General features: G+C 40.0%; 1 protein-coding gene across 1 annotated transcript; it reads right to left on the reverse strand.

Annotated features, from left to right (window-relative positions):
* Nucleotides 1–447: 447 nt before the first annotated feature.
* MAP10 (microtubule associated protein 10) lies at nucleotides 448–4,462 on the reverse strand. The gene has a single exon (XM_081039047.1). The coding sequence runs from the start codon at nucleotides 4,435–4,437 to the stop codon at nucleotides 1,675–1,677; it is 2,763 nt and encodes a 920-aa protein (XP_080895173.1). The 5' UTR covers nucleotides 4,438–4,462; the 3' UTR covers nucleotides 448–1,674.
* Between the last annotated feature and the right edge of the window lie 13,887 nt (nucleotides 4,463–18,349).

Consider the following 18,349-nt stretch of genomic DNA (forward strand, 5'->3'; position numbering starts at 1 on the left):
CTGTATGCTTTACACTCATTGAAAAATTAAGATTATAGCCATTAGCCATTAAAAGCCTTTCATATTTCAAGCCTTTTACTGGTATAATTTCTGTACCACTCAGAAATTATTTCAATCATTTAAAATCCTCAAAATGTAGTAATGACTTCTGACTGGCGCTCACTTGTAACGTAAACTATTCTCCTGTATCTACTGCTTAGGGCTTCACTAGTATGTTTGGCATTTGAAGCTCCCTACAATCTGGGACTTCTCTTAACAAATTTCCTTTCCACTATTCCAATCAAGATACTATTTTCACAGTCCCATGAATACATCATGCTCATTCTTTTATTCATATTTTTTCCTCATTCTTACCATCTTTCTAAATTCTATTAGTATGATCAGTCCAAAGATAATGGCTGCATAATTATTTAATTACTTATAAAGGAAAATTAGGGCCTTACCTCACACATCGAAAATGTCACATTTATTAAAAAGTTAAGTGTAAAAATTAAAATGTAACACAGATAGAAGAAAACATATGTAATTATTGGAACATAGAATAAGGTCTAAGCATAAAATCAGTGGAAGAAATATAAAGAAATGATCATTAGCCGTCATAAAAACAAGATTTCATACATTGAGAATAACTACTAAACAACCTGAAATGACAAAAATAAACTGCGTTTCTATACAAGAAACTGTACAGAAGACACCTTTTTTAGTTCCCTTCTCCAAATACTTCAGAGGACACCTGAGGACTATTTATATCCACCCAAACAAAAATATTACAGTTGAATAACTATAGCTTCAATAAAGATTTTCTGCAGGTTTATTTTTAGGGTTTCTGCTTGTTTTTACTGCTTAATTCTACTCTCTCCTGTTAGGTAATTTAAATACATGGCCTTCATTAATTTGTTCAACAAATGCTTTTACTGCACCCCAACCATACTCCAGAGACTAAGTGTTAGATACCAAGAATGTATTAGTATCCAAAACAGATACGGTATCTCCCATCACAGAACTTAGGCCCAACAGAATGTAAACATTAATCAAGTAATTACACAAATTGTGGTTAAAACAAAGGCCCAACAGAATGCAAACATTAATCAAGTAATTACACAAATTGTGGTTAAAACAAACAGAATACTTAGAGCTCTATGACAGCATATGAAAAGGACTTCACTGACTGGGGATATGGATGTGTGTGTCTCCAGAAAGATTTCCCTAAAGAATTCAGATATAAATAAAACAGTAAGATCTTATAACTGCAGAGGCTATATATTAAGTATTTTTATACCTTTCTGCATCTTACACAGTAAGTCTTTATTTGTTCATTTATTCTCATTCAAATCCAAGACTATCCTTATTAACCGGCCTTCTTTTTTCAATGGTGTACATGAAGTCAGCTTTAGGATGATCGGTAGGATACTTTAAGAGAGATAGTTTAGGAAGATACTTTTATTCTTACATGACTAAACAACTTAAATCTTACCTAGGTGATAAGGTGATTTCTTGATCAATAACCGTCAGATTTAATGGCAGAACACTAAAAGTCAAAGAAGTGACATTTCTATTTCTTACAAAGAACTATTCGTATAATTCACATACTAAAAATAATATAGGTATTAAAATTGTTTCACTAACAGTACACATAGGTTATAAAAAAATTGAATGTGTTTTAAAACCACATTTTTACACTGTATATCCTGGAAGTTTATTTATTACTAATTCGCAAATATCTTTGCATTGCTTGGATATATTTAGTGAACCAACTTCATCGTCTTCTCCAAAGTGATCTGATGTACTGCAATCCAGGATATTAAGTTCTAGTTCTGACAAATTAGATGGCAGATAAGAACTCACTTGAGATGTCCGAGGTGACTGGCTTTTTTCTGAAGACTTGAAACCAGTTCTTGTCTCAGGTTTAACAGAGATGTCTTGACCCCTCTTTATAGCTTCAGAATTATGCATGCTATTTTGGTCTATTTGGTTTTCTTTTTCTTCAGTCCAACATGAAGATAAGTCACTGGTAGACATAGTAGATGCTTCCTCCAGACTTTTATCTGGAGTCTTTGAAATATGAGATTTTTTATATGAGTGTACTGGTGATCCAGCCGAATAAGGTGGGCTAAGGATAGAACTCCTTTCACTGTTATTTTTCTTTATAGACAATCTTGTTTCAATAGACTTACTTGTATATTGACTATGTTTTGTATTTTCTGAACTTCTATCATGAGCTTGTAAAATTCTGCTGGTGCCCTCAGTGGTACAGACATCTTCAGAATAGCCAGGGCTGGTGAAGTCATCTGAATACTTTAGTTCTGAGATGCTTTCAGAGCAACTAGTTTTACTTGGTTTATTTTCACTCACACCAGCAGTAAGAATGTCATTAGCAGTGGTTTTGACCTGCTTGCCATCCATTTCTTTATCTACTACAATTCTGTCAACAACTGCAACCTGTTGGAAAACAAATGGACTTTGGAATTTCATTTCCACTTTTTCTTCCAAAATGTTTGTATGAGTAAAACTTTCTGGAATAATGGAATGTGCAAGACTTACAATTTCTCCCAATAAACCATTATTGGTTCTGTTTTCACCACTGTCAACTGTCTCTTCAGTTGCACATTTCAGTTCAGTTTCTTTAGTTGTGCTGAGTTCATCAAAAACACTGATTTGCTTTGAGGTATCACTATTTTCAGCAAAAGCAGCATCTGATTCTACATACTTATCTTTAGGCAGTTGGTGTGGTTTCTGATGTTGTTCTGCAAAGCTTAACACTTTAACTTTGGATGATGGAATTCTGAATTTTGCACCCATCATTTGTGCTTGCATTTTTCTATACTGTTCTCTCTTTTCATGTACTACCAACATATCAGGATTTGTTTGTTTTAAGCGTAGTTTAAGTGTATTTGTTAAGCCATAGAGTAGCTTCCCCCTTGGAACTCTTTTTTTGGGGGTATCACTGTTCTTTTCAAAATGTTTACCTTCCTTTAGATTTTCAACTTGGTTTTTTTTATACTGAAGACTCACTGACTTTCCCTTTTCCTCCATAGGAAGCTTATTTTTCTTATATTCAGATTTACATGTGGATTTGGCAGAAGATTCCGGTGACTTCTTATCCTCAGATCTATATAACCAGGCTAAGTGAGGATGTATATGAGCAGGGCTTGCCATGGGTTGGTTGTTTAACAAGGACAGCTCAACTAACAAAGCATTTAACAAAGGCAACTGCCTTATTGTACTAATTGTATTTTGTTCAGTTTGAGGGTGAGATGTACTTTGATTACTTGCTGCTACATCCTGAACATGTGGAGGATTTATAAGCATTGGAGGACTCTCTTGTGTTGCAGAACTTGTGTGTTTTAGAGAATTAATATGTATTGGGGTATTTGTAAGTTTTTTTTCCAGAAAAGCACCATCCAGTTTCTCAGGTACATTCACTTGAGGTTTAATGGTGATTTTACCCTGGACAGGAGGCGTCTTTGCTTGGGTCAGGTGAGTGTAATACAGAGGAGGAGGGCAAAATGTGTTCGTTTCAATGTCCAACTCTGTGACTTCCTGGTTGGGGGGGCTAACACGCTCTGCACTGTTAGCATTTGAACATAGAGAGCTGCTTTTGCCATTGGCAACAGAACCCAGGTTATGAGAGTTGGCCTTACTGTGGACAACGACTTCCTTCAAACCCTTCTGTGCCTTTGCGATTTTAAAACCCGCCAGAGGCCTATCAGCACCTCCTGGGCTTGGCTCTGGGTCTGGCTGCTGTAGCTGTGTTTCCTGCGGGGTTTGGAATGCGATCTGTACAGCCTCCTGTGCCTCCATACCCCCCACTCCGCCGCCTGTGGAACCGACTGGCCGCTCAAGACGGCCCAGCAAGCGGCTTCCCAGGTCCGTCAGGCGGTAGCCCAGCGCAATGTCCCCGATCCGCTTCCCCACTTGGTCATGCAGAGGGAAACTTCCTCGATGAGCCCGGGAGCAGCCGGAGGCGGCGGGCCCCAGGACCTCGCGGGCCGCGGCGGCCAGGGAGACGCTGCAGACCCCCAGGAGCTGCGGGGCGGGCGTCGGGCGTCCGGGGGGCAGCTGCAGCAGCAAGGTGTAAAGCGGGGTGCCAAGGAGCCCGCGGCGCAGCGTGGCGGGCTGCAGGCGGAACACACAGGACTTGCCGCGACCGAAGCAGAGCAGGCCGGGCCGGGGTTCCGGGGCGGGGGCGGCGGGGCCGCCGGGAGGGTACACCAGCAGCGTGGGGAAGTCCAGCAGGCGGAAGGCCACGGCAGGGGAGAGAGGCGGCGACAGCGGCGGCGGCGGCGACGTCTCCTCCTCCTCCTCCTCCTCCTCCTCCTCCTCCTCCTGCTCCTGCTTCACCGCGCCCGCCGGCGGCGGCGGCAGCCCGGCTTCAAGGCGCACCCATTCCACCAGCAGCTCCAGAGAGAAGAGCCCCTCGGGCAAGGAGGCCGCCATTGCTGTTGCCCGAGGAGACGCTGCCGCGGACGAAGGGGAAGTCGAAGCCCTTGGTTCTCGCGAGAGCCGTGCAGAAGCCGGCGCCTGGACGCGACCTCTCGCGAGACCTGAAGTGACGCCCCCGAAGGTCTGAGGTGCAGCCCTGGGAATCCGGGCTGGATGTCTTTTGCCTTTCAGGCTTGTGTTACACGGTTGCTTATGATAATACCAAGGCTATGAATGGGAAGAAAAGAAAAGGCTTATTTTTCGGTTTTGGTCATGTTTTTATCACTGCCAATACCATGCAATTTTGGAGCCTGGGCAAATCTGTCTGAAACACGTTCTAAAGGAGAACAGTCCAGCCTTTCCAGACCAGGCTGCAGACGGCCGGTTAGCTGTCCGCAGTCGGCCTTCTCCAGCTGCCGGTCCACCCAAAAGATGATGGCAAGGCTGGGAAGCGCCCGGAGGCCTGTCTGGGTCAATGGCGGCAGCGCTGAGACCGTGCGCAGCGATTGTGGCCACGTTTCCGGCTGAGCCGTCACCATGTACGAGGGTAATGTTGACGAGGCCATTCAACACAACAAACACATGCGTGAACACACAGGGGAGCAGATCTTATAGCACTATCCCCGATTTCCAAGGAGACAGACTCTTAACCTCAATGGGCGTATCAACTCTGTTGAAACCAAGTGTGATATGGGAGAGCCTTCAATGTCATATTAAGGAATTTGTACTTTATTCTGTATAAGTTGCTTTGAATGAATGTGCTCATATCCATGTTTGGAAATGTAGCCGTACAAATACAAAGAATGGATTCTACTAATGAATGAATTCAGAGCAATCTATTGGGAGGCTATTGCAGTGGTTTAAGAGATAATTGTGGCCTGAAGGTGTTCAGGGTCAGTGGAGATGAAGAAGTGACAGACAGAAGAGGCACTATTGATGGCAGAATTTGGTGACTGGAAGAAGTTACGGGTGAAAACTTTGCTACTGAAAGGGAAAGAATGGAGGGCATCGATTTGATTTTAAAAAGAGGCTGTCAAGAGAATGAAAAGATAAGCCACATACTTAGAGAAAATATTTTCAGGAGACATATTTGATAAAGAACTTGTCACACAGGGTGTCATGTGGAGTCTCTGGTCCCGCTCCCCACATAAGAATGCAGGATATGGTGAGGCCAAAAAAGGAACACCCACGGAGCCATAGATGGGGGAGTCATACCACTATACTCTCGCTGGAGGCTGACTTGGAGACACAGGAAGCAGGAGCCACACGATCCACAACCTGCCGTCCGCTTTTCTGCCAACCAACCAACCAACCCCTTGCTAACTGCACTCTGCCGTGCTAACTACAATCAGCGCTTGCCGGCCACCATCTTCTTGCCAGCTCCCATTTGCAGCTAGCGTAGCCACAGCAGTTACATTAGTGGCCAATGGCTCACTGGTTACAGCTGATGGCCAACTAGCCACAACTGATGGTCATCCAATCACAGTTGATGGCCGTTTACCACCTGAGCCAGCACCTTTCCATGTGAGGCCGAGAGCCTGGAAACTGTACTCCTGGCTCTGTCCCCACAGAACTGTGGTTCAAAATATACAAAGAACTCTTAAAATGCAACAGTAAAACCACAGAATAACAACACCAGAGTGAACCCTAATGTAAACTATGGACTCTGGGTGAGATTGTCCTGTCAATGTAGGTTCATCCATTGTAACAAGTATACCACTCTGGTGGAGGTTGATCATGGGGGAGACTGTGCCTATATGGGGCTCGGGGATCTATGGGATGTCTCTATACCTTCAGCTCATTTTTGCTGTGAACCTAAGCCTGCTTTAAAAAATAAACCCTATTTAAAAAAAGAACATAATGAAAAGATGGAAGATTTAATAAAAATAATTCAAGAGCTGAAACGAGAAAAAGGAAAATGGAAAAATACAGGAAATGCAATCTGCATTCTTAAAAAACAAATGTAAAGGGGGTAAGTTAAAGCCCTTTTCCCTTTACTGTAGTGACAAACCCCTTGCAAATGCTTATCTGGCATGACAAGTCTGGGAGCCTTGGTTCTGACAATTGCTTAAGAGACAACTGGGATTCCTTATGCAGCTCTGGCCCTTAGGTTTTCCCCCATAGTCTTTCAGAAGCTTGTATTTCATGGTTCTAGATACATATTGTATTTCTGGAGCAAGAAAATTTCAATTAGAAGAAGCAGACTCCCACAACCATTCATTCGGGACCTAAGATAAAAGCCTAGACAGAAGGACGCCTTGCCCCAGGACCCAATTAGAGGCTTCTGAAATCTAAGCCAAATATCCCCTTCTCTCCTAACTGGGTCACAAATGGACTTCATGCAGATTAAACACCAGAACTTCAGTAACAGTCACCTTGACATATTGGTAAAGATGACGTTACTTTAATCCTCAGGAGGTGTGCAGTATTTAAATGAGGATATCTTTTATTCTGTTTGTTTCTAGTGTTTTCACCGCTTTCTGTTTCTAAATGTCTGTATAGGGGATTCATAGATTTTCCATTATGCTGTCATTAAGTCAGGGACAGAATGACAACCAGAACCATGATTACCACTTCCCATATCACAGATATGAAATAGCTGTTGTAAGTAAGTGCAAATAATCTAAAGAAATTCTGTAAATTGGTACTAAGCCTCTGCATTTCATTTTCAATTCTTATTTTAAACTTGCCAGGACTTGATATCAGAAATTCTTTCACTTAAGAAGAAGGAGAAAGAAAAAGATTAGAACGTGGGAGAGAAGGGAGGGGTTAGGGGTTGGTGAGTGAGCAGAAGAACTACGAGTGAGTAAAGGGAAAGCGTGGCCTGAACCCCACTTTGATCTCTCTTTCAGAAAGAGATGGGTAAGAGAAATCAGGCAGCATCTCAAGGCACTGAAAGCACGGGTTCATTAATAAGCTAAGTGGTAGGTAAAATTGGTAGGAGTAGTTTAGTGAGAGATATATGACCACCATTGGCAATTAGAAATGTGGATTAAAATATCAGCTTCTCCATTTCATAACTGTGAAACTCTGGGCCAAGTCCATCACCTCTGGGAAGTTTCCTCCCAGAATATCTCATAGAATCTCAAACTACAGTGTGCATGTTAAAATGCAGGTTCTTGGATTCTACTTCCAGAAGTTTCGATTCACTACGTCTGAAGCAGGGCCCAGAAGTGCACATTTTAACTAGCGTCCCCAAAGACTGATGCAGGGAGCCCCACGAGTAGACTTTAAGAATCATCCCCTAGTTTCTGGCACATTGCAGACAGCTGTGTTACTGTGTCAGTGTTTGTGAAGTTTATAACAAGTAGAACGTTATTATCATCAAGTGGATAGAATAGCAGAAGGATTTATGCATTTATGTAATCAGAGCTCCCTCCTTGACAATTTCCATGTGAAATGGAGGAAATGAAACGGTGGCCTTTAGCCATGAAGCATTACTTTCAGCATGCAGCAGCAGCAACAGCTCAAGCACTGAGAAGATGTTTCAGAAAGCCCCTGGGGGATAGATGACAAGAAACCCCGTGAATAGACTGAAACTTGTTCTTGTCCAGGGAAGACTGGTTGTTTTATGGACAGAGTACCCTCCTGCCTTCAGTTTTGGGGGTGGGCTGAAAGCTATAATTTAACTCATGAATTCTTTTTTCCCATACAAATAAACACTGTTAGTCCTTTTGGCCTGGACCATCTTGTCAGGACTAATGTAAATAGCTTCTCCATTTAATGGAACTGGGTTTTAAATTGGGTTTATTTTAAATGACAACCCATATAACTTAGACTCCTCCAGAAGAGAGCCTGCTGTTGTTTTCATAATGCATAAGATACCTACCTATCTTTTGAAATCTGGGAAATAAACCAAGAGTCTTGATAACTTCAAGCAGAAGGTTCTGAGCGGAAACTGGCCATAGGTATCCATGAGAACAGCTCTGTACGTAGTTCCAGGCTTGTTGTGCCTCTTGTGTGTGCATTACGGGCCTTTACAAAGTCTCTTTAGTTAATCCCCACAGTAACCCCGTGAAATGATTGGGTGTTCATAATGAAACTAACGGGAAGAAGTTAAATATATACAAACACGAACACAGCAAGTAAGTGAGCGATAAAGCTGGCATTAAAATTTTTTAAAAAGCTTGTGTTTATTCCAATAAATTCCCTTGAGTTGTTCGTCTGTGCCCAAGGAAAACGTTAATATATAGAACACTGACAGTGTTCAATTCAAAAATATATTTCACGGTACAGAAGAACTGCTAAATAATACCACAAGGAAGCTGTGGGGACAAAGCCCCAAAGAACAGTTTCCAGGCTCTCGGCCTCACATGGAAAGGTGCTGGCTCGGGTCGTAAATGGCCATCAACTGTGATCAGATGGCCAGCAGCTGTGGCTAGTTGGCTGTCAGCTGGAACCCATAAGCCATTGGCCACTAATATAACTGCCGTGGCTACGCTAGCAGAAAGGAATGGGGGCTAGCAAGAAGATGGTGGCTGGCAAGCGCGAACTGCTGTTAGGCAGATTATGTAGATCCTGCTTCCTGTGTCTCCAGCCCAGCCGCCAGCGAGAATATATTGGTTTGACTCCCCTATCTATGGCTCTGTGAGTGTTCCTTTTTGGCCTTACCGTGTCCTGCGTTCTTGGGTGGGGAGTGGGAGCTGAGACCCTGCACGACAAATGGCGCAGCGAGCAGGGTCCCCTGCACAACAGAAGCTAAAAGACAAAGGCAGAAGGTGGTATGTTCTATGAGAAAACTGACCCAGTTTAAGTAAGTCAAGGTCATGGAGAACGAGCAGAGAAGGTAGGGGGCTGCTCCAAATGAGGAATCTTAAGAGACATGGCCACCAAATGTCAAGTGTGGACCTTCCTTAAATTCTTAGTCAAACAAACCTTTTTAAAAGAACAGCATGTTTGAGACAATAGGGGCAATTTGATTATAAATTAGATGACACAGAAGAATTTTAGCATTAGGTGTGTTTATCGCATTAAGATTATTTTAGAAAATGTTCCTATGTATCAATGATGCCAACTGCAGTGGTAGGAATGAAATGGCAATACCTGGAATGCTTCATAATGCCTCAGGACTTTTTAAAAATTGAATAGGTAAGGCAAATGTGGCAAAATCTTGATCGTTATTGAACCTATGTGATAGGTATATATAAGTTCATTGTATTATCTTTCTGTACTTTCATGTATGTTTGTACCTTAAAATAATAATAAAAATATTATAACAAAATGTAGATTTTATTATAATAAAAATATTAGTGTGTTTTGTTTCACAAATTTCACACCAGATCAGCCATAAAAGACAATAGATTTATAACAGTTCAATACTGGACTGCCAGCACTGTAGAAACTAACTGGCAGGTATGACCAGGTTTCCTTGCTGGAGCTGTGAGCTTCTGGCCTGCCCAGAATTACCGTGTTTCCCTGAAAATAAGACCTACCCCCAAAATAAGCCCTAGTTAGGATCATCAGCCAGACAGATGCATTTAGTACGTTTTGACGATGTTTCAGAAAAAGATGACATGACTATAATTGAATAAATGTAGATTGTTGTACATGAAAAAATAAGACATCCCCTGAAAATACGCCCTAATGCATCTTCGGGAGCAAAAATTAATATAAGACCCAGTCTTATTTTCAGGGAAATATGCTAAGTACCCATGGCTGTCCCAGGTAGGCACTTCAAATAAGGAGTGTTTAGAAGTAGGTTATATGCAAATAACATGCCTCCTATTTATAGATCTTAAAGGCCAAGCATACTTGCAATTCCTTCTGGCTGTGCTTCATGTCTGAATACCAGCTGCTCACAAGGGTAGGAAGGTGGTTCTGAACAGTTACAGCACAGACCCCCCGCACCTGTCCTTCTATAGGCACATATTATCTTTTAATTTACTTCTCCAGCTTTCCACCAGCCATTTTAGGGCAGCTGGCACCATTTACCTCTAAAAGTTTACTTTTTTTTTACAATATGCATGTGTTTATCATATTAGGTTGGTGCAAAAGTAATTGTGGTTTAAAAGGTTAAAAATAATTGCAAAACCGCAATTACTTTTGCACCAACCTAATATCTTGAACTGGAACTTCAAAAGGAAATTTGTTTCTGTAGGTACCATGATACATCCATGTGTCTCATCATAAAATGTTAAGTACAGAGTGACATTTCCAAATTTTAAATAACAATACAGGAATTTCCAAGACCGGACTCTACCAACTTTCTCACTTTTATTTCTACCAGCTAAATTGAACTGTATTTTTCCTCTTTCACACACAGAGGTTCCTAGTCTCAGTGCTGGATTTATGGTTTCCTTTCCCTCTCTGCCTGAAGTACTCTTCCTCTACTTCTCCACGGGTCTCAGACTCGATCTCTCTTTAAAGTCTAACTCAAATATCATGTCCTTTTTAAAATTCTTTCCTGGTCATCCTGGCTGGAAGTGGTCTTTCTTTTCCCGTAGTGCTGAATCTCTTCTGTGAACTGTTCTTCTGTTTTGTAGTATTATTCTTAGCACTTGAGTTATTGCCCCTAATTCTCTATGAGCTCCTTGATAATGTTATTTTTTGCAGTTAATACAGTGCCTTGGTCCTCTACAGAGGTTTTGTATATGTTTGATGTATTTATAAATTCAGAATGTAATCCCTTATATACCTTGCTTGTGTAGAACACAAAGTTTGGAAAATATCCTGAGCTAAAAATTTACAAAGCGAATATTTCAAGAAATCTCTGCTGCCTCCCAATTTGCAGGGTTCTTTCTGTGGAATAGTGTTATATAGAAACCCAGGACAACTCCACAGAATGTATGGGCCTTTTCAAAGAGACCCTACTGGGTTCAATTTGCCTTAGATTTTGAAGTCATGGTTGACTAAATCCAAGGCCTCAGGTAGTTAGATTAAAGCAAACGGGATTGAGTGCTCTTCTCTCCATGCCAACTTTATGATGCACGGCTCCTCTGCAGGCTTCCTTTTGTTCAGGCAGCGAGTATAAATGTTCACTGAAGACTGCTCAGTGCCCGCCCCACAGCAGGGGAATGGGTCCTGCTGCAGCCTCAGCTGAGGTTGGAAATGATCCCATGCAGTTGTGAGCCCTGCCTTCTTTTAAACGATTATTTGAAACGTATGCGACCTCTGAAGGAAACTAATCCAGCCCCGCTAAAAATAGACTATATTCACTTAGCTTAGATTTTCTGAAGTCGTTCTTTTCCTCTTTGCAATGTCAGTCTTCTCTTTTGTTTCTCTACTTCCCACCTGAAAAGCCTGACAAATTGGGCATTGCTACTTATCATAAATAAAGAGAATCTGATATATAAGCATGCTACTCAACTCATATTCCCCAGGTCCCACAAAAAGGGGCATGGTCACATCTCACATCCATTAGGATGACTACTGTCAAAAAAAAGAAAGAAAGAAAGAAGGAAAGAAGGAAAAGAGAGAAAGAGAGAAAGAAAGAAAGAAAGAGAGAGAGAGAGAGAGAGAGAGAGAGAGAGAGAGAGAGAGAGAAAGAAAGAAAGAAAGAAAGAAAGAAAGAAAGAAAGAAAGAAAGAAAGAAAGAAAGAAAGAGAGAAAGAAAGAAAGAAAGAAAGAGAAAGAAAGGAAGAAAGGAAGAAAAGAAAGAAGGAAAGAAAGAGACAAGTATTGGCCAGTTGTGGAGAAATTGGAACTCTATGCACTCGGTAGGATTATCAAATGTTACATCACTATGGAAAAAGAGTACAGCAGTGTTAAGGACTCAATTGTATCCCCTCAGAATTCATATTGCAGCCCTAACCTCCAATATGACTTTTGGAAATAGTGCCTTTAAGGAGGCAATGAATGTAATAATAAATGAGGTCATCAGGGTAGAGCCATAATCCAACTGGATTGGTGTCCTTACAAGAAGAAAAGAAGTACCAGGAGTGCGCACACACAAGGAGACAGCTTTCACCAGAAACCAATCATGCCTGTACCTTAATCTTGGACATCCAGCCTCCAGAACTGTGAGAAAATAAATTTCTGGTGTTTAAGCCACCCAGTCTGTGGTATTTTGTTATGGCAGTCCTAGCTGACTAGTACAGGTGGTTCCTCAAAAAATTAAAAATAGAATTAGCCTGTGATTTAGCAATCCCACTTCTGAGCGTGCATCCAAAAGAATTGAAAGCAGAGTCTTGAAATGATATTTGCATGAACATGTTCATAGCATCACTGTTAACAATAGCCAAGAGGTGGAAACAACCCAAATGTTCATCAACAGATGAATGGATACACAAAATGTGATCTGTCTATACAGTGGAATATTATTTAGCCTTTTCAAAAAGGAAAAAAGTTCTGCCACATGGATGAACTTGAACAATTAGTCAAAGTAAAATAATTCAGTCACAAAAAGGACAAATACTATATGATTTCACCTACATAAGGTTTCTAAACTAGTTAAAATCATAAAAGCAAAAATAGCGTGGTTACCAGTGGTAGGAGGAAGGGAAAAGGGGAGTTATTTAAATTTTGAAAGATAAAAGAGTTCTGGATATTTGTTTCACAGTGATGTGAATACAGTTAACATTACGCTGAAAAATGGTTCAGATGGTAAACATTATGTGGTTTTCAAATAAAATAATAAAAAATTAAAAATATAGTAAAAGGCAAGGGTGGCATGGTTAAAGAAAAGGAAGACTCTAGAAATGTGGGCTATGATGATTCTTCCGTACCCAAGAATGAATATAATTAGTCATCTGAACAAGAGGTCTTTCGAACACATCCAATGAGGATTTTTTGTCAACATAGTGAGGAATATGGTCGCAACTCATAGGATGGCGATATTTGGGACTTGTTCCAGGAAAAATTGTCACAAGGCAAGACACATGAGCTCACCATCTTCTGTGTCCCCACGACATGCAAAGTCCTCTTACCAAGATGTACCTGCTTAGACCACCCTCCACCCACACTCCCAGCTGCCTCCATTTTCTTTTTCCTTTTTGCCTCACTCATAGCCCCTCTGTTCTACAGAGCCCTTTAGATTTTTCATTTAACTAACATTTAATTTGGAGGTGTATATGAATGATGACTGTTCTGTCTCTCAAATAACAATTAAAATACTTATAAGGCTTTTTAAAAATGTCTTCCAAAAAGAGTAAATAGTATTGTATTTCATTTAGTAGAACATGCATTAGAAGAAGTGTTCCTGTCCTCACCCTTGAAATTATGTTGCTACTGAATAGTCATCTTGTCCCCCAAATCTAGATACTTTTGCTTTGATTTCTGACCTCATGATTTTCATGAAGAAAACTTTACAACCCATTCTGTAGGGTTTTATTTGCAATAGCATATATGTCATCATGAAAACATTTGCTATAAATTTGTGTTATAATTTATATTTCTCATGAATTTAAGTTTTGTGATAACTGTCTCCTAAAACCTGATGACGTAAAAGTGACTAACTTAATTAGTGTATACTCAAAGGAAAGGGGGAAAGATATATTTGGGATCTACATCGTGCTAAATTTTATCAACTCAACTAATAAATACAATGCACAATTGAATTAAAACCACAGTCTGGATTTTTATTGATGGATACTTAATTTAATAAAAACCATGAAGTCTGAGTGCTTTTATATTGTTGCTTCTCTCAAACATTCAATCTATATTGATAGATGGAATTGTCCCAAAGACTTTCCCCCAAATAGTAGCTCTATTAGGTTTTCATATATAAATGACAATCTATGCAAAAATATTTAACTTGGAACTCACTTCACAGTACAGAAAACAAGTATTTAGTGTATTGAAACAAACGTTCTGGCAAAATCTAAATGTGTAAAGTGAACATATTTGCAAAACTTGGGCATTGTGAACATTTACAAAGAACTTCACATTTTAGAACTGAGTTGGTCGCCTCGTTTGAAGTTCCAGTGCCCTTCATGTCATTTTCTGTTGTCTCCTCTGTGCGATATCAGAGCCCGTGAAACTGTTCAGTTTGACCCCGTCTGAATCTGAAAGGTGGTCAGGCTCCATAATACCTGAATCAAAGGGCACTTACGTATTTAGTTTTGATGCATACTCTAAACTTATTATCCAAAGAATTGGATCAATTCATATTCTCACCAGCTTTGGATAGTATCAATATTTTTATTTTTTGTAATATTGTGGATAAAAAAAATCGTATCTCATTGCTTTCAATTCGCATTTTTCTGATTATTAGTGAAATTAATATCTTGTTATGGTTATCTCTCAATATCATCTGACTATCTGTTTATGGATTGTTTTTTTTTCCTATTAATTTATAGGAGCTTTAAATAAATATATGTGTTTATGTGTATGTGTGTATAAACATGTATATGTGTGTGTGCTTGTAATATTTACAAATTCTAGATTATGTTTTAATTTTCTTTATAGTAAACTTTTATGGACAGCTATTCTTAATTAAAATATAGTGACATTTTTACCCTTTGTGTTTTAGTAACTTTTGTGACATATAATAAATCTGCTCTTCTCTGAGATCATAGATATATTATCCTATATTTTCTTTGAAAATATATTAAGTTTTACCTTTTACATATGAATATAGCTGGAAGTGATTTTTATGTTTGGTGTAAGATAGCAATCCAATTTTATTATTTCATTATAATTAATAGTTATAACACTATTTACATAAAAGTCCATCCTTTCCCACAATAACCTGCCATGTCACCTCTGTCATATGTCATTTTAATATACACAAAATTGTGCTTCTTAGTTTTCTACTCTGTTTTGTTATTTATTTTCTCTATCCTTGTGTCAATACCAATACTGTTCTTTTCTTTTCTTTCCTTTTCTTATCTTTTCTTTTAATTAAATGTATTGGGGTGACAATGGTTAGTAAAATTACATAGGTTTCAAGTGTACAATTCTGTAATACATCATCGATATAGTGCATTGTGTGTTTACCACCCAGAGTCAGTCCTCCTTCCGTCACCATATATTGTACCTCCTTTACTTTCTTCTACTACCTCTCTGCCCCCTCACCCTTTTAATTACTATAACTTCTTTAAAAATTTTGCTATCCAAGTGGGAAAAATCCATTTTATTTTTATTATTAAAAATGGCTTAACTAATCCTGGGCTTTTGTTCTGATACTTATTTTAGAGTTGATTTGAATTCCTAAAAAAGCACTGTTGAGATTTTTATTGGAATATCATTTTGGGGAGAAATTAAGACATGTCAACATTATTGAATCTTTCTATAGATTACCATAATACGTCTCTCCATTTAGTCTTTCTTTAATGTCTCAATAATTCTCCATAGACATCTGGCACAGCTTTTCTTAGATTTATTTCTAGGTACCTTAATTATTTCTTTCTATTATAAATGATATCTTTTAATAAGCTATGTTTTTAACTGTTGCTGATGTGTAGAAGTACAATAGATTTTTGAATATTGATTTTCTACCAGCCACCTTGCTAACTGTCTTATTAATTCTAATAATTTATTTGTATTTATTATGTATAAAATAATATCTGTGAAAAATCATATATTTATTCCTTCCTTTCCAAACCTTATGCTTCTTACTTTTTCTTATCTTACCACACTTATTAGGACCTCCAGTAAAATGCTGACTAAATGGAAAATGGTAGGTATATCACAACAGTTCTTAGGGACTCATAGTCTTTTTAAAAAGCCAAAGATAATTCCATCCAGTTTCTCCACACCCTAAGTAAAAATAATAGTAATATTACAATCCCATGAACGCATGTGGCTTCTCTTTCTACCTCCTGACAGTTCTCTGCAATATTCTTTTCCAAAAAGCAATGAATTACAGAATCCTTTAGAGAGTAAAGCAGAGTTCCCCCACTTGGGGCTTGGGGTACATGCAACAGATTTTCTGCCTGGAAGCAAGGGAGAGCCAAACAGATATTAATTTTTTAACTTCCCTATAGAATTTTTTTTCTTTCTTTAAACATTAAATTTAGAGGTAAGTACTTTACCATGGAAACCTAGCACAGATAATTCTCCAGAGATAGAACACTGTTTGGCAGAGTAATGCTTCAGAGTCCAGGGTTGTAAGTCCTACTTGTGGGTCCATTGCTGGCTTGCCTGGAGCCGTGCGGATTCTCGGGACTGCAGCTTCTGGCGTATGCACTGGACACAAGAACACACAAGGTCATCTCACTTCACGAAGATGATGTGAAAACCAGGAACTTAAAGTTTGGGAAAAATTTAAATTCCCTGAGAAAAATGAGTACGATAAAAACTTGAGTATTATTATAGCAATTATAATGATATATAATTCTGCCAAGCAATGACATAGCCTCGTGGTGCTTACTAAATATTAATTGAATGAATTAATGAATGAATAAAAGATTCACAGTTAAAACATAGTCTAATAAATAACTTCATTGTTTTCAAGATTTAAATGTATTAGTTTTTTATTGTTGCTTTTAAAATAGATGTGCTTTCGCACAACCTATTTAGCCAGATTTCTAAAATGCTACATTTGACATTATGCTGTGCATTTTGGGACTTTATCATGGCTGAGCTAATAATGGCCGTGTTCACGAGCCTCACACCCGGAAGATAAGACACGCGTGACATTGGAGAAGTCATGACAAGATTATCTAACGAGTATTCCCCAAATGTATGATATTTGGACACTGTAATTTAACACGTGGAAATGTCATGCATTCCCACGTGATGGCAGCTGTCATTTTACTCAGAGGCTACATCTCAGCACAGTGGTTACCAAGGGTGGGACAATGGCATCGGCATCGCCTGGACATCTGTTAAAATACGAATCTTTGGGCCCCAACTCAGACCTAGTGCATCAGAAATCCCAGGAGTGGAGGCCACCACCTGTGCTCTAATAAGCCCTTCGGATGAGTCTGGTGCTCAAGTTTGAGAAGCACTGGCCTGGTGATTGACATCATAGGCTCTGAAGTAAGACTGTGCTTTAGCAAATCACTGGAGTAATACTAGTGTCAGCAATAAGGTTGTCATGAATTAATTGTCATGAAGTGCCTGCCACTTCATAAGCACAAAATCAGTGTAGGGCATTATGAATTTTCCAGGATAAAAACAATGCTCATCATCACACTGATTTGAAAGTGCTTTGGGCCATCATTGTGTCCCATGAATCCACATTTGGGATTCCTTGAGCCAAGTATGACAACAGGGCACATCTAGTTGTGAAGGAAGAAGCAGGACTGTCTAGTCTGTTAGAATTAGTACACAGTGGGGCAGCCAGTATAGTACAGTCAGTCTGGGAGTAAAGACAGGGTCGTAGTGGGGCTCTCTGAAAGCAAAGGCTGAGATGAAGTTAGGGGTGCAAGGTATTCATTAGAGATCAAACCCATGAGAGGAAGGGGGTGTCCAAGTCTGTTCCAGTTGTTCTAATAGAATTCCATGAACTGGGTGGCGTATAAACAACAGACATTTATTTCTCACAGTTCTGGAGACTAGGAAGTCCAAGATCCAAGTGCCTGCAGATTTGATGTCTGGTGAGAGCTGCATTCTGGTTAGATGGCCGACTTCTTGCTGTGTCCTCACATGGTAGGACGGGCAAGGGAGCTTTCTGGGGTCTCTTTTACAAGGGCATAATCCATTTATGAGGGCCAATCCCTTCCCAAATGGCCACCTCCAAATGCCACTACAGCGGGGATTCAATTTCCACATACAGATGTGGGAGGAGACACAAAAGAGCCCAGAATGAGGAGGAGAGCGGTAGGCAGGGAAGACAGTGAACTATGACGCACATGCAAAGACTCTTTGACTGACTTGGCAGGGAGCTCTGAAGCACCGCGTCCCTGGCTGGCCAACATGGTCAGTAGGTGCAGGCTGCCTCAGGAAGGCCATGGCCTCGGGCCAGGCAGCCTCTGAGAGAGAGGCAGACCCTGCAGAAGCTGGCAACTGGGCAGCAAGGCTTTCCTTGAAGGAAGATCTGCGCAGCCCGCTCCCTGTCCACCCCAATCAGAATCAGAAGACTCAAAGTCAAGGCAGAAGCAAC

The sequence above is a fragment of the Rhinolophus hipposideros genome (genome assembly GCF_964194185.1).
Source record: "Rhinolophus hipposideros genome assembly, chromosome: 26".
Lineage (NCBI taxonomy): Eukaryota > Metazoa > Chordata > Mammalia > Chiroptera > Rhinolophidae > Rhinolophus > Rhinolophus hipposideros.

What these genes read in the sequence shown, in the direction of transcription:
- MAP10 (XM_081039047.1), bottom strand. Translation starts at nt 4,437, where the DNA reads ATGGCGGCCTCCTTGCCCGAGGGGCTCTTCTCTCTGGAGCTGCTGGTG.